We start from the raw sequence: 19,941 nt of genomic DNA on the forward strand, positions 1-19,941 counted from the left end.
AAGTTTTCTGCAAGTACTTGATTGTACTTGCAGAGACACATTTGATGACATTAACAACGATGGCAAAAGTGTACATGGAGAGTAGAACGCAAAACTCCAGGAAGAATGTCCAACAGGGAAAGCTGAGAAACAAGATCAAACTGTGAGACACCGGCATCTTACTAGTCATGAGGCAGCTAAGACAACCTGACACAGGAGGAGGAGGGGAGGAGACTGTTTAGATACACACACACACACACACACACACACACACGATTTGATCGGCATACTGACAAGACACAGGTGGGAAGGATCGCCTAATGACCTGGGAGGAAACACAGGAGGGCAGGTGTGGGTAATCACAGAGGCATCGACACAAAAGGGGAAGAAGTGGAGGAGCTGAGGGAGGACACGACAGGTGAGACCGAAGACAGCAGTGACAGTGATGTAGAGGTAGGACATGACCAAGGGCTGGATGTGTCAGAAACAAAGTTACCACTGCCTTTATCACTTTGTGGGCCTATTGAGTCTGTTATTAAAGAAAAACAAAGTCTGTTTCCTAGGTTGGAGCCAAACAGTGTAAAGGTAGTTAATACTCTTGCCCTACAGTAAAAGGGTCACCAGTTTGAGTCCCGTCTGTGTCTTCAACCATTCCCAAAGTCAGTAGATTGGGGATTCACTCTAGGTGTGAGTGAGTGTGAATGGTTGTTTGCCTCGACATGTGGCCCTGTGATGGACCAATCTACTGCCCAGGTTGTACCCACGCCCTCACCTGTTGGTAGATCATAAAACTCCCATCAATGCTCTGTAATCTACATCCTCTCCCAGGCTAATTTACTGTACCTCTTAATAATTTGCAACAAAGAGTTGAAGTGTGTCTCAGATACAGAAGTAAACAGATATAAATAAATAAATAAATAAAACATTGAAGGTCGGAGCGCCACCATCTGTTGTGGTATAGAGGGCATCAGCAAATGGCATGAAAAATCTGCATATACCATTTGTGCAGAAGCATAAATTATATTAGAAGGACATCAAGACAACATAGATTTTTTTTTTCCATTAAGATGAGGAGGCCTCGTTCTGCACAAATTACAAAAATAATGTGTATGACAAAACAATGTGTGTGTGCGCGCGCCTGTCTGTGTACTAATGAACAAGACTGGCTCATCATAACGACGACATTCACACAATTCAGGGTCAGGGAGGTCAAATATTTCAAATGGAGCAGCAAAAATTAGTACCTTTACTGTAGTCGCCACAAAATAAAAGATAAAGAAAAATGGATGTGACTCACTGTCGCAAACAGGAGAGTGAGAGCAGTGAAAGTGAAAGAAATTTTATTTGTCCTTTCATCTGGAAAAGAAAATTGTATTACCAAATAATGGACTTTGTTTTTATTTTATTTTTCAAAAAACACAAAATGCATATAAAATCTTAAATTTGATTATTGATCTGTTTAAACCCCAGTGTCTCTCAATTATTTTATTTCTAATCAAGGTATTTGTTATGCACTGAATGAATGCGATGAAACGCTGTGCACTTGTGTGCTTGATTACAGTTTGAAGTACCACAGACGGGGGTGGTCTGTGGCTGAGTGGTTACTGCGCACGCCACATTGGGATAATGGCTTAACCAGTTAATTACAAGCTAAAGTCCCAAACAGACCCGAGCTTTTACTGTGTGTTTTGTCTTCCTGTCTGTGGACACTACTGTGTTCAATAAAGGCAAATAAAGGACAAGAAGCATGGAAGGCAGGAGGAAAACAACAACACGCTCGGACATCGTTTGTCTCTGAGGAACAAGTCAAAGGGGATTTAAGCTGGAAAGTGAAAAATGACACTATACATCTGGTGCAAGGAGCCGGGGAGTGTTTACGTGAGTGTGACAGCCCGAGACAATCTTCATATGCTTTGTGTCTCTCTGACAAGGAGGTGAGTCATTCCCCCGAGACATTTAAGCACACACATATTCATGTTTTCAAACACACACACACACTCACACACAGACTGTCACAGACTGCATCGGAGCAGATCACATGCTCATCATCAGCCCTGCAGAAGTGGCTGCAGCAGTGTGCAGTCGTGTTCGCCTCGTCGTGATGTTTCTCCAAACATCCATCATACGTACACATTATGGGCAAACACAGCCATTTGCCTTAGAGGAGCTGTGTGATTTCCTCATTAACTTCTCCAAATGTAATGAGTCATTGAACCGAGTTTCTGTGGCTCTGTTAATTATGGCCCCCCGATTGGCAGCTCTCTCTCTCTCTCTCTCTCTCTCTCTCTCTCCCTCTCCCTCTCCCTCTCCCTCTCTCTCTCCATGGCAACGTAAAGTTCTGCCTGTCACCACATAAGAGATGAGGGAATAAAGACATTTCCATTTACTCTGTCAAACCAGTGTGCACACATGAACTTCTCCTCCTCAGGCCTACGAAGGGCTGCGCCTGCTGGTGTGTCGGCGCCCTCTGCTGGGGGGACATTACCATCTCCTCCTATCCTTGGTATCAGGATGTGGTGCATGTAGACTTGATGTCAGCAGCACTGCCACACCTGAACGTGCAACGTCAGTACACACACGGACATGTGTGAGATCACGAGCGATAACACGCCTAATGTGGTGATTAACGCAGAGTTAGAGCTGCTCTGTGCAGATGTTGACCTCAGTGGGATCAAAGAGGTCAACACGTGGAAAGGTCAGGCCCTTCATCATGGTGTTATTAACAGACATATGTACATAAATGACGCCTGTGTTCACCGTCACTGTTTGTCTTTAAAACAGGAGCGTGCAAACAAGCCAGATATTATTATTAATATATAAATAAATAAATAAACACTGGGATTAATAAATATTAATCCCAGTGTGAAACGGTGTGTATCACTTCCTTATGAGACAGCACTATATGTATTATATCCATGGACTGTATATATAGACTGGGCAGAGCCACCCTGGGCAGAGCCACCCTCAAAGGTGCTGACTAAGGCCACAGCTGGTGTCCTAGTTCTTAATGTACAGGATGTCTGTTAGAAATGAGTCGGCCTGTTAGTCATTTGTCTTACAAAAAATCATGTTGCTCTGCACATGCAATGATATTTTAAGGACATTCATATGCACAGTGTCATCCTTTATGATTTTAATGCATCCAAAAAACTAGAGAAAGTCTGTGTTGGACCACAGGTTCTTAAGGACATAAAACCACAACAAATGTCACAACAGTGAAAACAATGCAGTACCCAAATGGTCCATTTACTGCATCACCAGTATGACAATGAGGTGATGTCGTGGCTGCTGTAAATCTCAAGAGAGGACAGAAATCTGAAGTGGTCTGAGTAGGTGTGTTTGATTATCCCTGGTGGGCCATTAAAAATATTTTTTTTATTTTTTGTTTTTGTTTGTTGTTTTAATGGTGAGGAGATTGTCCTCCAAATGCAAAGAAAAACTTTTGAAGATGAGTGCAGAGTAAATTCACTGAGTCATTTCTCATCCATTTCCTTGAAGGCTTCTCTGGACCAAAGCCAAGACAGTCTACAATCCACACTTTAAGAGAGCTGGCGGATCACTTCACTGTGAGAAACCCGGTCTGTCATTCCTCGTAAGTGTACTGCTCTGATGTTAAAAACAAGATGAAGGATGACTCTTGACAGAGTGATTTTTCCCACTATTGTCAGTGGAACACTGTCTGTGGCCTTGGTGTCACCTCGGCCATTACAGTATTTCTTATGTTTTATAAGAGCTTTGTCCACAGGTGGAAACCCTGCTGAAATCTTTCTTCATCTTTTGTGCTGAGGTGGTTGAATATTTCCGTATATTAGCCTGTGCACAGCAGCAGGTGTGGATCAGTGAGCACAGCGGGGTGGGTGGGGGGGTGGGGGGGACTCGAACCAAAGTGGTGGGTGGATTCCAGCTGGATTACCCAAGATTGGTTGAAAAGCTCTAAAACAGATGTTATAATTACAGGAGGTGTTCCATTATAGAGACATACATAGATTTCAGTGCATGTCTTTTGGGCATATCCAAGAGCTTTGACAAATGTTGTTTGTCAAACATTGAGCTGTCTTATTATTTTTTATTTATTCAAGTGCATCTCAAGAAAGGATTAATTAATTAATTAATTAATTTCACTGTGGTTTTTTTTTCTTTCCCTCAGCACTGAACGTCTGTTCTTGCACAACCCGAGTGATGAGAGTTGGCGCAATAAGTGAAATGGAACCCACGGCTGCTGCGATCAAAGGACCACAACTGCCCATGTCTTTCAGTGGTCCAGTACTTCTCAATGGAATATGACACGCTGGACATATGTAAGTGTACCACTGCTGTAGTTCTTGAATGATAACAAGCCTCCAGTCACTAGGTGGCAGCAACTCATACAGTGGTTTGTACAGATAGAAAATATACATTATCAGGTTCTCAATAGTATTTCAATTTGCGGGATTGTGGGTCAGGGTGGGGGGGGGGGGTTGGGGGCGTGAAAATATTTCTGTGCCCAAGGGGGGGCATGACAAAAAAATGACTGAGAACCACTGCAGTAGTCTGAGGTAAATGTTTTCGTGTATCCTCTTTTATTTAAATGTAATCATAAAATGTAGTTTGAAGCAGCACAGCGTATGTGAGAACTTCAGTGACCATTATTAGGTTGTCACTGGTCAAATCCTTCTGGTTTTGGAACCACTGACAAAACTCTGTCATCAGGTGAGGACATTCCTTCCAGTGAACATCATCATCTCCACCACTGCAGTGGAAACTGAAATTCCTCCATTCTCCCCTCGGCCTGTGAGTAGACTGTAACATTCCAGTGGAGAATGTAAACATGACGAGCCTCAGATTCATGCTCGTGATCCTAATTTCACACGACAGCGGGCTGCTGTACATGGCTGAGGGCAACTTATGGCTGTGTGACTGCATCACTGGCCGGTATGTGATGTGGTTCTTAGAAGAGACTTTGCATCAGATCTGTACGTGTGAAGATAGAGAATGACATGGTGTTTCAACAGTTCCCTCTTTGTCGTCTTTAAACCGACACACATGACCATCGTCATTCTTTCCTCCGTCATTTCAACACATTTGCTGCTGTAACAGTTGACTTTTATTTTTTATTTTAAAATGGCAGACGGTATTCAAAAAATTGTTTTTGTAGCATATATGCAAGTTATTACATGTGAGCTACACACACAGGTACAACAGACGACAGACGAAGCAAGTCAGGCGCTTTCTTATTTTTTTAAGCCACTTTTTAAAAGCTATACTACTGCACATTTAGAGAGAAAAGAAAAACAGCCGACAGTTAATTCTGACAAGGAACAATCTGACCAGGTGAGAAATGTGAGTGTTTGGCGTCACCAGGAGATGAAAAGGCTTCATTTCTGAACATTTTTGTTGTGTTTCAAACATGTTAAGACCTGAAAATCCTAGAACTGAGAGCAGTTCCTCTACAATAAGAAACGTAGCAAGATTCATGTTCATGCAAAACCAGGAAGTTGATACTCCAACTTAAAATGCAACAATAACCAAAATATGTAATTTGACGAGACGCATGTTACACCTTAAATTAAAGCATATGAATTTCATGTTGAGCGAAGTTCCCACTTCTGTCATCCGGGTCGATCCGCGAGAACAGAATCCGTACAAATCTGACGGAGCAGCCCTTTCCTCTAGTCTGACAAACATCAGTCTAGTGATTTTAACTCGCTCTCTTCCTCCTTAGCACTGTTTAACTCGCCGCTATCTCCCAAGGGAAACATATGGTTCTTTAGCTGCTAAATGTTCCCCTTTTGTTCCCCGCTAACGGTGCCCATCTTCTGTTTGTTGCTAAGAATTAGTGTGCAGTGGCATTTTGAGAGCTGTCTTAATTAAATCAGCCGCCTGCTCCAGACGACATCAAGGCCCTGAGAGCAGTGGGAGCAGACCAAAACAACAGCTGCAGGTCACACAGCCCTAAACAATAGGCTGAAATGTACAATAAAGATCCCTGGAATTTTACAACAACTCTGTGGGCCTTCCACTGGGATGCTTCAGCTTTAAATACTGTTATTCATTGATTTTATGAAACGAAGAATGATGCCATGTGATTTCCTGGAATGTGTGTGGATGCCACTAGCACACCGCGGTGATATTCATCTGTGATTTATATCACCGAGGGCAAAACAGCAAACAACCACGTTCCTCTACATTTCAACCTCAACGGTACCTACAGAAATAAGTGAACATGTGCAGACAAGAGATAGTGGACATACGTGAGATGAGATGATGGAAATGGAGCTGCCAGGCAAAAGGGGAAACAAAGAAGACCCCAGCGAGGGGTCATGGATGTAGTGCAGAAGAACATGGAGATGGTAGAGAAGGTGGAAGTATGGATGAGATGGAGGCAGATCGTCAGGAGACGTCCGGACTCTTCCATCTCCAGGACCAAGTTGCTATTGAATATTTCTACTCACAGTGCTAGCATATATTTCTTCATATGTTCTAAGTATTTTAACAGCAACGTGATGAGGTGCAAGTAGAGTAAAAACCAGCTCCGTAGGAAGTATTTCTCTTGTACTGCAACTTCAGCTCCAAACAGCACCTTAAAAGTTCTGCATACGTACACTTTTGTTTTTACACTGTAACATTGCTTATCATATGGCTTCAATACTAGTGGTCTATGCACACTCTATATATTAAAACATTTGTCCGTATCCTTCAGAAGATTATACAATGTGTGCCGAGTGTTATCAAATCTCTATATGTTAAAATATCCAGCTATAAGTGCGACGGCCTCCTCACAGCAAAACAACATCTTTGGCTAACGGCTCACTGCCGACTGTAACTCGTTGACACAGACATGGAGCCGGGCTACATCGTCTGCTGTAATCGTCTGCAGCCCACATACACCTGACACGCTACACCACCTCTACGTAATTGGCAGGGTAAAGCCCCTCCCACCCATCGTCCTTCTTCCCTCGACACCAGCCTTGATCATCTTCGTCCTCGATCTTCAGAAACTCCTCACCTGCGGTGACAAATAGACTGGGATATCAGTCAACTTCCTTAGAGTCAAGAAAAAGAATTTTGACAGAAACCTGCTTTGCCTGCTTTAAAGGACAGCTCATCAGTTTCCTGGCCAACGTAGTCGTACAGAGATCTGACCCTCACTCCACCAATCATTACACTACAGAAAAATGGGGGGAAAATTAAATAGTGTAACAACCACAGACTGCTAATAATGACTATAAGGGATAAATCAGCCATAGTTTCTCACCTCTTCTCAATTAGTTCTTGTTTCTTTTCCACAACCTTTTTCCCTTTTTTGACTTTCTTCTCAGGTATCCACTCCTAAAGGTTTTGGGAAAATTTGAAACATTTGAAAAATGATTTATCAATGAAATTTAGCACAAAAAAAAAAATTGAATGCAAAAGCAATATACACCAAACCTGAAAGTGAGGCCAGTCTGTGGGCATTCCAGGACCGTGGGTGTTTTTCCACCAGCGGAGGTCCTCCTGCTCATCGATGGCCAGCAGTGTGTTGTTCAGCTCACTGTACACAGCTTTTACACTAAAAAAAAAGAGTTCAAAGTTTTAAATCATATTTTGTCATTTAACTTCATTTTCATTTTATATATATTATAATACGATATATCATCTATAATAACTAAGTAAATATATATCTCAAGAAGAGAAAACAAAACAAAGCCATTTAGAACTAGTCTTTTCATCTAATTTCTGCTTCTCTCAAACCCAATAATCATACAGTATAAGGTATATAGTACATACAAATATAAACAGGCTATATCACCATGCAAACACCACGCATCAGACTGGGGTTTATCTCTAGAGGTCAAACACAAATTTTGCAAAATGTCCAGTTGTAAAAGTGCTGTCAATCCTTTTAAAAATGCGTCCAATCACTGTGCAGAAGCCAAGCTTTCCTGCCCATCAACTGTTACATTGCATATGAATCATAAGTCATATAGTACGTTGTTGGGTTTTTTATTTTATTTTATTGTATTGTATTACATTTCAGAGGAAGTTTCCCTAGCTGTCGTTGAGGGCTCACCACTGCTCCCTAGAGGTGAATATTATCCGGAGCCTGTTTCAGTTGTAAGTTAAATCTCTGTTTCTACTAATCAACAACTGCCTGTCCGCAAATATATTTAAATCTTCATTTCTTTTCAACAATTCCCCTAGTTCAAACACGAGCTGTCTTCCATCTGTAACGAGCACTGACTGAATTCCAAGCCCTTTGACGGTGAGTACAAGGTTTCATTAGCCTGAGAACGCCCTGTGGTTCCAGCAGATGACAAAGTAATTCATTAGTTGTCTTGCTATTTTGTTTGTTTGATTTATATTAGAGTGAACGGGAGTCAGACTCTAAAACACTCTGCTGTGATCATTGGTGTAGGAATAGTTTTTAATTAGCGCTTAATTCAGTCCAATTATTGACTTCATCACTTAGTCCTAAAGACTCAGCCGCAAGACGAGGAAACCCCAAAAGTTCTTCCCAATACTGTCGTACCACAATGAGCATTACCTCTTCAGCAACGACGGGGCAAAAAATCAATCCTTTTACAAATGAGACAACGAGCGCCGTGACGTACCTCTCGTTGGTGGTCACGTCCAGGTGTTTATGGATGGACAGGAAGGCCTGCTTGAGGAAGACGATCCTCTTCCTCTCCTCTTCCTGGGACTGGTCAAAGACAGACTCCATCTCCTCCATGTAGCGTGGAGCGTAGCGGTTCACTTCCTCCAGGATTTTTTCGTACCGAGCGCGAACCTTAAAAAATATAAGTCGTTTATTTCCTTCTAACGCAGAACCACATTTCACTAAATAATATGTAAATAAATCAACCACAGTCTGTAATGAGCATATGTATGTGTTATATTTTATATGTCAGATTTATGGTAATATGTTCAACCAACCAGACTATTGGAGTTTTGAGTTTGTTCCTCACCTTCTCAGCCTCCTGTTGAGCCACTTCCCTTTCCTCCTGGATCTTCTTCTGTTTGTCAATGGCAACATCTGGGTTTCCCTGAGCGTGTGCTTCTCTCTCCTTGGCTGCCTGCTCTTTGCGGCTCACCTTATGGTACGCCCTCCTGGCTTTATCCAACTGTGGAAGAGCAAAACCAAATAAATTGAATTTCCCTCCCGTTTCATGTACAAAATTGGCCTAAACGTTCTTAAAGAGACTGACCTTTTTTAGTTTTTTGGCCCATGGCTTCTGAGCACGTGCGAAGCCTGTGTCGATGTCCTGAGACTCCTTGAAGCCTCCAAATAACTTCTTGTGGAAGGAGTCCCTCTGCCACGTTCTGACCTGGTTCCCGTCCTCCGACACCAGCGAGCGGCAGACGGAGCCGTGTAAGTTGGCCAGCCGATCGGCAGAGGACAGAAAACACTGCCAGGCCTTCAGAAGAGAGCCGTAGAGAGGAGCTGAAGGAGGAGGAAGAGGAGGAAGATGAAGATGAAAGGATTTTCAAAAGTTTGAAATTAAGATGGAACCAATGTCCACATCATAGATGTTTATTTAGTGTGCAGTTACTGAACTCACTGGAGTCCACCACCGGCTTCCACTTGTTGCTCCACTCGCTGAGCTGCTGGGCGTACTGCCTCTCCACCCGCGCTCTCTCTTGAAAACACGCCACTATGTCATTACAGGCCTGGAAGGCATCTTCTGTCCGTTTCACCGTGCGCTGGTAATTCCCAGGCTGTCAGGACACGAAGAGATCAGAGTGAGACATCGTCTTCACACAGTGAGTAATGAAACAAAACACAGTAAACAATCAGTGGACTTTAGTCAGACATAATTACCATTTTTGTATAAATAAAAGAAACAATTGCTGTTGTACCTCCACCGGTGTTTAAAACAGTCTTTGAATCTTGAAAACCAAAAAAAAACACAACTACGTCTGTTCACACTAATTTGGCAGAGCAAAAAACTGAAATGAAAACAATGATGGAAAAAGTGTGAGAAATAAATAATAATAAATCAAATGATTACACAACTATCATATTACTACAACTACTACTTCTAAAACACAGGGAAGAAGCCCGTGGAAAACTCCAGCTGCATGTAATACTTGACAGAATACATGTACAGTATAACAGATGGGGTCTCAAACGTGGTTTATATTTGAAATATTAATTTCAATCAATTATCAATACATGACCATGTGTCGAGTGTTATTGTTATTTTAAAATATATTTAATGTTCAGATTTTGATCTTGTTAAAATTAGTGTTACTAAAATAATAACCTGATCCTTCAGTGACCTCCGTTATACAGTATATTTATGTATCTTGTGAAGTCGTGCCAGGATGTTCCACATCAATATCTGTTCTCACTGTTCTACCACTCTGACTCTGATCATTTCAACATGGAACCAGTCCAGCTGCTCTGGACGATGTTCACTCTCTTCTGCTTTCACAACTGTGACACCACCGGGTCAACCATCACGTGCCGCAAATTACACTTCACAGGCATCAGGTTTCCTGTGGTAATGTGTGGTGTAGGGTGTGGTGAGTGGACATGAGGACGAGGCTCAGCCGTGAAAAGGCCTGCTAGGAAATAAGGAGGACGGGAGGATGGGAGGGCAGGAGAGAGGAGGCCATCTCCTCTCAGCGCAGTGGCAAAACTAAAGCAAGTGTGCTGTTTGTGGATGTGGAACTTGGAGATGGCTCTGAAAGTTTCCTGGCAGCCACCGCCCGCCCTCCTACTCCCTCTCTGCTTCACTCTGTGTCAAAGTCGACTGCTGTCGTTAGTGGCTGACACTGTCAGACAGTTGTTGTTGTCATGTTGGTAAATCATTGCACTTAATGTAATCACCATATGAATATGTGACTCCCTCTCTTTCCCGACATTCCGTCTTTAAACGTGTTAGCAACGGGGCTCGAGTTGCTAATACTGTACAGTGCCTTGTGGGTCACATCCTTAAAGACATCTTTTACACACATCAGTATACTAAACCAGAGCACGACTGTCTCCAGTCAGCTGGTGATTTTTGAAAGCAAAAGTGTTCTTTTTTTGTTGTTTTTTTTTTTCTTCTTTTTGTTCTGGCTTTTACTAAATTCACAGTAGGATCTTATTTCTTCAAATTCATAACAAATGTCCTTTCTCGTGTGCAGGGAAATTTTCCACAGTGACCTTAATCTAAAGGGCATTTGTTCCCAGAGGAAGATTTTATCAGTGGATAATTAAATTGAGAATACATTGGGAAGGTCAACACCCAAACCGTTATATAGGGAAAGGTCAGTGTTGCCTGAAGCAATAACAGGAGGCATTCTCATGTTTTCAGCTACATACAGTAAAAACTGAATTACATTTTTTTTTCTATTCCAAACATGACGGTTGGTTGTCATGGCACCAGCCGCTGAGCTCCTGTTTGATTTATTTATATATCAGTATCATCTAATGCATTTTGTTATGATCTGTGGAGTGGAGCATGAACAAGACGTGAGCTGAATGTGTTGGAAAAGTAGTCAAAATGGATGGAATGATTAAGGAAGAGGAGCCAAGACTCATAGAGATTCTTAGTTTTGCTTTCAATTCCATTCGGAGAATTCTCTTCTCTTCCTGTAAGACTTTTATTGTAAGTTGATGTGTGTTTCACAAGAAGCATTCACTTCTGGCCCAGTTTCCTTGGTGAGAGGGGAGCATGGGGGAATCAGCTGGGGGTACTTTTCATTAATCCCCCTCCCTCCCTGTTTCCCCCTCCCTTCTTCTCTCCTCCTGCCTTTCTCCATTTGCCTCTGTTGTGGTTTTCACTGGATCTCCTTACTTGTCTGAGTGTTAAACAGAAACAGCTGAGGAATCCAGTTAAGGGCCAGCAGTTTAAGACTCAGTGGGTCCATCTCTGCTCCTGGAGGTTCTAGCTAAACTGCTACGTCAGGCAAAAATGGCGTCTCATGAAAAAAACCCTTTCAATATGAACTCTCTGCATGAACGTGTGTTGTTATGGTTCATGATGAGAGGTAGATATGTGTGTATACATCTGGTCTTTGATATGATTAGCATGTCTGCTAACTGTTGATTTAACGACAGTTAACAGACAGCAAGTTGTAGTTGTTGAATTGAAAACGCTCTCACAGATGTTAGAGCACGATTCGGATTAACTTTCTTTCAAAGAGCTACAATTTTATAAGACATGGCTCTTGACTAAACAACAACAACTCTGTCTGGAAATGATTATTAAAAATGAAGATTAACTGTCAGGAAATGTTTTTCATCTTGCGTAGACTTTAGCAATTGTCAAGCAAAATGAAGAAAAAACACACAGAGACTGTTACCATGTATGCTATAAGGCTGTGCTATGGATGTGTTTCTTAAATGGTAGAACATGAGCCCAAAATGGGTCATGATAGTGAGTTTGTGGGGTCACAGCAGAGTTAAAACTAAATTACCCTCAGTCTAAACATGCGACTCATGCTGTTGCTTGAGGACATGTTCCATGCAGTACTTCAAACTGTCAGCTCTGCTACATTTGTATGAAGTCTGGTCTAAACCTTCTGGAACAACTTGTTTATTTTATTTTACCTTTACATATATCCCATATAATACCACTTGACTCTAAGTGGTAAGATTTTGAGCCGTACTACTTACAGTACTACAGTACTTAGAGTACTGTACAATTAGGTGAAGTACAATAACATACCGATGACAGAGAGATTCAGCTAAACTGTTAAATGTTTGATAGTTTAAGAACAAGTGCCTTCTGGGACTTTGAGTTCTGACCTCTCGACTGAGTACACAAATACGTCAGAGTAGAGCTTAGCTTAGCTTAGCAACGTAATGACAGGCAGCCTTGAGGAGGGTAAAACAGACAGGGAAAAAAAACTAGAAGCCAATCCGACACAACAGGAGGCTGCCAAAATTACAGGAGGGGAGAGAGATAAAAGTGGAGCAACACATTCAGGCCAACGGGAGACAAAGCCAATATTAAAGTGGTAACACACTCTCCAACAGGACAGCTGAGCAGTTTGGATGTTGGAAAGGTTTGCAGCTCGAAAACATGATGACTCAAGAGAAGTGTGCCTCGTAAACCGAGAGCACAGTTAGCTCTTTGTTTGTTTGTTGATGTCGTTGGATCACAGCAGACAAATTCTAGACAATTGAAAACAGAGGGAATGAAATGAGAAGGCACGAAAGTGTGTGTTAGAGGGAAACAGAGATAAAGTGGACTCTGTGTTTTTATAACATCAGTGTTCTTGATCCTGTGTCATCATGCCAATGGAACTGTTTTATGTTGTTATAGGCAATCTATTAGATATTACTTTTTTAGTCTCTTTCTGCATCAACAGTTTCAGTTAATAAAACACGGATCTTTCTGTGCAAAATCATCTTTTAAAAAAACTTTCTAAAACAATGAGTCATTAAAATGGAAAAAACCTGAAGTTTAAAGATTACAACTTGAGCTTTCAGGTCTGCTGTTGTGTAAGGCTGAAATATAAAGCTTAAGGCTTGTTTTTTTGTTGATGAAATATGAAGCAAAATTACTCCATGTCATCAGGGGGCGCCACAGCCATAGTCTGCATAGTGATTTGGCAGTGTGGAGTGTTTGAACCTCATGCCCTTCTTGAACGAAACCCAGCCTGAGATTTGAGACGAGTTGGAATCAAGGCCAGAACTTTCTGCAAGCCGGGGGGGATTCCTACTACTGCTCGTCTCTGGTCCGTATTTTTTTGTTAATGAAATGCTGCAGGTTTATTTTTTCCTACATTGCTACATAAACTGAACTATTATAACAATCTTTAAAACTGATTTCAGTTGCTGTGATAGTCGTAAACCCACTCCCATGTGTGACGCGTGATCAGGCCCAGTTTATACACTACTGTCTCAAAGGTTGTTACTCCAGTCAAATTCTGATTTGGGGTTAATGCCTTGGCCGGTCTCGAACTACCAACTAGTCAGTGCAGACACTGTGTCCCTCCGTTCCCTTGTAACACAGCCATGTACGTGATGCAGTGCAATAGAAGGAGGAAAAGGGAAAATGTGAGTCATATCAAGGATGTCTCTGATGATTTACACTTTATTACAGCACAGCCAACACACAGGCCTAAGAAAGACTCGTGCAGAACGGCCAAGGCTGTGTGAGAAAATTTACTGAAAGTAACCATGACAGGAACGGCTGGCAGACGAAGGCGAGTGGCTAAAACTATAGCTAACAGTAATTCACAGAACATGAGCGCTTTCATCAGACGGAGCTCCGTGTTCAAGGCTGAACTGTGGTTTTTATCTCATCGTGTCACCAGTTTACATTCAATAATCACCGTGAACACAGCGTTGTTGTGGGAAATAGTGTAAGATAATTCATATTTTTAAAAGTCAACTAATTGGGAGTATTTTGGGAGGGCTTTAAGTTTAGATGTGTTGGATTTTCTCTGGTCCTGCTGCTGTAGTTTGTACTGTTTCACTACAGACCCACTGCGTTGACTTTGGTTTAGACGTTTTATGAGTAGATTTTAACGGAAATGGAGAAGATCGATTTTTACGATGCAATAAGAAGAGGGGGAAGGAAATGACTGATTGAATTGGAACTCCGACAGCCGGGTCATTACAGACCCGGTCCAAGGTCCACTTGGATCACTACACAATTTAACTTTCTCTTGACCCTGAAGATTTGCCTAATCTAACTAACAAAAGTTAAGCTGAGATCAGATGCAGTGAGATCAGGTGACATTACATAATAACATAACATAGCACCAGATGACATGAGATGAGCCTTATCATGTCCACTGGAGGAAATAACTATTGGGGCTGTTGTGCCCCAAATATCAGTGAAAATGGTAAAAAAAAAAAAAAAGTCCCAGGAGACGTGACCCTTATACATACTTCTTTGTCAAGCAAGAACAGAAGCTCAAGTAACTAATGAGCTGAAAACTGTGGCTCTGGGTGCAGTTAAACCCAAACAGAGCAGATCACAGTGAACTGGGGTCAACATTTTTCTTGTGTGAAAAAGTGGGGAGACTCCAGCAGACACCACAACACAAATGCTAATTAATGTACAGTATACAGATCCTACTGTATGTACTCTTACCATCCAGAAGCTGCGGTTGTTGGCGTCTGATGCACTGGTTTCTGATGACAGCGTCGACATCCTGTTCTCTGTAAAGAACACATGATAGGTTCAGGCTGTGATGTCATCCTGACTCCTGATCTACGCTGTTTGTTACTATATTCAAAACACATGTAAATTTAATTATATGATTATGTGGACAAACACACTAGTGTCAGATTCTAGCGTTGACCTGAGGTCAAATCCCTGGAATCATCTGACTTCAGCACAGACATTTTAACAACAGCAGCTTCAGTCCCACTTAAAAAATAAAAATAAAAATAAACTCAAAGTACATCCTGGCGGGTCCATAAGTAAAATCAACCTTCTAACCCTCTGGTTTGCAAAGAAAGGATCAAATGCAAGCCAGCTGAAGTGAAAGTTTAAAAAAAAAGAAAAATTAAATTAAACTTAACATTGCAAATAGCTAAAACTGAGAAGTTATGTGAAATAATTTAAAAGAAAGATTTTTTGAACTGAAATAAATATACAAATCAAAACTAATTGAAGTCAGATGATTAGCAGTGAGTAAAAGCAAAACGCCTAGAACATTAGTTTAAGGACAAAAGAATAGGGTAATGGAGAATTTACAGGTAGGTACTGGAGGCCAGAAAGAACAAAAATGTTGTTTATGTAAAAACAATTTCAATAAAACATTTAAAAGATGTTATAACTCTATAAGAAATACATAAAAAAGGTTCAAAGAAATTGCTAGTATTTGGTTAAAATGACAAAACGCAATAAAACATTGTGTTTATATGCTAAAACTGTCCATGCCAATATTACTTGAAACTGGAAAATTCGTTTTTATCATGTTAATCAGACTGTATCATCATAAACCAGTTTATATTATTGAAAGAAAGAAAAGGCATTTGTATTATAACCTGATGTAGCATAACAAATACATTGTTTCCCCTGTGACGGCAGTTTGTTTTAGAAACACTCATCGCAGCAACATCAGAAGTGAATCGTTGATCAGCTCCGGCCATTAACTATTATAGACTTAGGTGTCGTGAAACTTTATCTACTACTACAGTGTAGACATGTATGGATGCCAGGAATAAATCACCAAAACTACTCTTGCATTGAAAACTGTGAGTTGCTGCACATCCATTACACGGGGCCTTTAAAAGTCCCTGGGGTGTGTTTCTCAAAACGGACATAACCTATGGCTCAGACTGTTAAACCCAACAACCTTTTAATGGACGGCCTGATGGGAATAAAGTGGATGCGATAGATGTCACTTGAAGTGCACTTGAAAAGTGAATAACTTTTGGGAATGACTTTAATTTATACATCCTTCTCATAGGCATTTTTTAAACAAATTATGAATGACTCTTGGTTCATTTTTAAAGCTGGCTGTAGTATTTCCCCAACATATAAAATACTTGGCGTGTGCAACAGAAAAGCACATGGTTTGAAATCCTTACTCCATTATCTGCCCAAATGTGGAGTAATGATTAAAAGCACAAAATCTCCGAAGATAAATGTACACTTGTCAGGACAAAGACATATGATAAAACGTTCCGCTGCCTGCACCGTGCTATAGTGGAGGACGTATAAAGCCATTAAAAGTGGAGGCCGACATGCACAATAAATCTGAAGCGGGAGGTGAACAGTAAATAGAGGCAGAGTTTAACAACCCAGGCGGTATCAGAGAGGCAGGCCTATCGCCTCACATCATTTCCAGATTTGAAACATGAGTGAGCCTAAAATTAACAGGGGCTTAGGTTCAGGACACATCCCATAATTCACACCCAATTTCCTTCCTGTGCTGCTAGATCCATCTGTGGTGGAGTTATTGGGAGAAGATACACCTGAACACTTGTTGATGGGCTTTAAAACTCAAAGGAGGAAAGAAGGAACATGGAGGGATCTGCAGAAATACTGAGGTTATTGAGGTCTGAGTTAGAGCAGTGCTGTGTCAGTGCTGACATTATTACTGTTATAGTTCTAGGAGAAATTATTTAAATATTTAATAATAGAGCAGGTTTTGCATTTTTTCTGCTTTCAGTGCCCTGCAGCTACACTCCACCCAGACTGTCTTGTCTGTTTTTCCACTCTTGCCTCATGCTTCTGTTTGACGCAGCATTATATTCAATTATTTCCCTCCACATCATGCTGTTCACGGGGCGTCACATGCTCCTCTAGGAGCATAAAGCCATGCTTCTCCCGGGCCGGAATCTCTCTCAGTCTCAACGTCTGTTGCTCTGAGGTCTGAACCCAAGGCCGGGAAGATAAGACAACCCCCAGATCCACAGGAGGTCACACAAATAATGAACCCTCCCTCCCCATCTAACCCTCAACCCCTCACTTCCTGTCGCATCGTTGAATGACTTTCCCACTGGGTTCAACTGGGAGTTTTTACAAAAACAAAGGGATCAGATTGTTGTGGTTCTTATTTTACTATTTAACACATAGAAGACATAGTTTTTATGTATTGATATTTAATATTTCATTTATTTTATGTTCAATAAAGTGTATAAATTAGTGTAAATGTTAGTAGCAAATTGAAAAAATAGATTTTGTTAGTGAAAGCTACTTTGTTTAAGCCGCAGCCTTGTCTGTATTTATTGCTAACAGGTACTAGCTTAGTATTACTAACATTACCGTACTTTCCGGACTATAAGTCGTACTTTTTTCATCCTTTGGCTGGGTTTGCAACTTATACTCAGGTGTGACTTATATTTAAATATATAATGTCACTTGTTTATTATTTTCACACTGATAGCCGCTAGAGGGCACTGGTGGGACTTATACTCCGGAGCAACTTATAGTCTGGAAAATATGGTATTGTTGTTGTTGCTTTTTATTGTTGTTCAAACTCTAACTGTTTGAGATGATATCTTTCTCTTTAACTCATAATAACTTTGCACTTGTGCCACAGACCTGTACACTGAAATCAACTGTAATTCTACTGTAAGTTATTTTAAGTAAACAATAATGTCTACAGATCTTAAATCAAACAACATTCCAGTGTTTTTCAGTAAAAACCTCAAAGTTGTTGGTTTTTTGTTTTTTGGGGGTTTTTTTTCAGCCTGCAGCTGGGAGCAGTTTACTAGCTCTGGTCAGACAACCACAAAGTACTTGTAATGAAATATAGTTGAACAATTCAGCGGTATAGAAGGGTAATGTAGGGTAGAATGGAAATTTTACGCTGTTCTTAAAATGAATTTTTCCTTTTTGAGAAACTTTTACAGGTGTATGAAGCACACTATTTGCAAACAATATGCAGGGAAATCAAGTGTATCCTGCAGACCACAGTTTTGTACATTTTTACAGATGAATTAAACTGTTGCTGGCTCCAGTTTGGAACGCGCCCCTTATGATGTCACAGACATTTTTTCACTTATAAAGCTAAAAAAAAAATTACATTACATCAGTATACTAATGCATTGTCTCCGCAAATGTGAGGGGAAAAAAAGCACTTTACAACTCACCACCTTCAAGCACAAAACTGGCTCCCCAGACTTTTTATGATCCCCTGTAGGTCAAACAGGATATTTACTTCCCTGGCTTAAAAATGTCTCCAACTGAGCCAGTGTCCTGCATGAGATTATGCTTAAATATTCTATTTACCCTTTAAAAAACAAAATGAAGAGTATATAAGGTTTTAACGGGAGCCCATTTGGAAGTTCCCACTAATCCAAAGTCTTTGAGCCCAGCATACTGCTCACTCTCTGGCACCCTCACTCACTCCTCCCCCTGTCCCCGTTTCATCTGTCACACATAACTCTACGCACGCACTCCTGACTTTAGAAGTAATTTATAGTAACAAATGAACACACGGAAGCAGAAATGAGAGCCAGATTATTACATCAGGTCAATCTGGAATGTCCCCATGGCAGACTGAGGAGTTCCTACCGTTCTTCTGTAGATGTTGGCAGCGTCCCTGCTTTAACCCCTTTTTCTTCCTTTGTTCAGTTGTTGAGTTTAGACGTCTCGCCCGTTCACCCTCTGTGCAGACTCTCCGTCCTGTGACTTTTCCTACTTATTATCTTGATTCTCTCCAACTTGAATTTTCCACTCTTTTTTGAAAACCAGAGCTCCTGCTCTTCCCCTTTCTTTGGCCCACAGACTGTCAGATGAGTTGGCTTCTTTTTTCCCCTCTCCTCCCTCTCAGCCTCCTTCCTCTTGCTCTTGCTCCCTCCCTCTCCCTCTCTCACCGTGTGTCTCTTACTCTCTTTGAAACAGCTGCAAGGAACTCACTCTCTTGTTCATTGTACGTCCACACTTGTTGCAGCCTCACCTCCCTCACCGTAGCTGTCATTCACAGGCCTCAGAATAATGTCAACAAAGTGAACAGCATCGTGCTTATGTGTTTTGTGTTCAAACAATAGCTGAGTCCCTCAACCAGAGCCTGTGTGTGAATGTGTGTGTACTCTATTCACTAATGGGTCCATTAACTTTGTTTTACTATTTCACATAGCAGCTCAAAGCGGCATGTTCAGATAAGGGAAACTCCGTCCGTGGTTTTCTGCTGGTCTTCAAACCCACTCTTCTCTCCCCACAACATTCCCTGGGGATGGTTTGGTACGCCTGGTTCCACAGCTGGAGGAAACATCCGGTGTTCATGTGCGTATGTGTGTGAATGTAGGCACGTGTGTGTGTATACAGTTGCTGTAGCTTTGAATCTAGGGGGCCCCAGAGAAGATTTGCACGTACACATCGACTGTACACTACCCCCCTTTTGGTGACATAATGCTTGTTGCTATGCTGAACTTGTGAAACTCGGTCATGCCAGAACATGCCGTGTACAGACAACTGTTACGCCCAACAGCAGCCTGCTGTTAGCTCCCCTACATTAGTAATCCTGTAATCAAGTGTCTGAAGGACAACAGACACCGTATCACCAGGACACTGTGAGATCCTGTCATTAACAAGATAACAGTTATAGCAGAAGGCAAATGTCAATAAAGGGGTTGACATCCCTTGTACTATACAA

The 19,941-nt window shown here is 41.4% G+C and overlaps 1 protein-coding gene and 1 long non-coding RNA gene across 7 annotated transcripts; one reads left to right on the plus strand and one right to left on the minus strand.

The window, feature by feature from the left end:
- Nucleotides 1-222: 222 nt before the first annotated feature.
- Nucleotides 223-5,929, plus strand: LOC112488435 (uncharacterized). Of its 4 annotated transcripts, none has more exons than XR_003052473.1 (5): nt 223-432; nt 1,707-1,913; nt 2,408-3,571; nt 4,127-4,277; nt 4,669-5,929. It is a non-coding gene; the product is annotated as an uncharacterized LOC112488435 (long non-coding RNA). The 4 variants fall into 4 exon arrangements; XR_003052474.1 differs by having other exon boundaries at nt 225-432; nt 3,478-3,571; XR_003052471.1 differs by having other exon boundaries at nt 2,408-4,277.
- On the minus strand, nt 4,517-19,261 carry LOC103392880 (protein kinase C and casein kinase substrate in neurons protein 2). 3 transcript variants are annotated; one of them, XM_017040742.2, is made up of 10 exons: nt 18,861-19,261; nt 14,979-15,046; nt 9,498-9,654; nt 9,144-9,379; nt 8,904-9,059; nt 8,550-8,725; nt 7,387-7,507; nt 7,214-7,287; nt 7,035-7,123; nt 4,517-6,964 (listed from the first exon to the last, which is right to left on the minus strand). In XM_017040742.2, exons 2-10 carry the CDS (start codon nt 15,036-15,038, stop codon nt 6,855-6,857), a joined length of 1,179 nt encoding a protein of 392 aa, XP_016896231.1. In that variant the 5' UTR covers nt 15,039-15,046; nt 18,861-19,261; the 3' UTR covers nt 4,517-6,854. The 3 variants fall into 3 exon arrangements, with proteins under 3 accessions (XP_016896231.1, XP_008327859.1, XP_016896232.1); XM_008329637.3 differs by having other exon boundaries at nt 7,044-7,123; nt 18,861-19,238; XM_017040743.2 differs by lacking the exon at nt 18,861-19,261 and adding an exon at nt 18,437-18,822.
- Between the last annotated feature and the right edge of the window lie 680 nt (nt 19,262-19,941).

Source organism: Cynoglossus semilaevis, chromosome 17 (assembly GCF_000523025.1).
Source record: "Cynoglossus semilaevis isolate Cse_v1.0 chromosome 17, Cse_v1.0, whole genome shotgun sequence".
Classification (NCBI taxonomy): Eukaryota; Metazoa; Chordata; class Actinopteri; order Pleuronectiformes; family Cynoglossidae; genus Cynoglossus; species Cynoglossus semilaevis.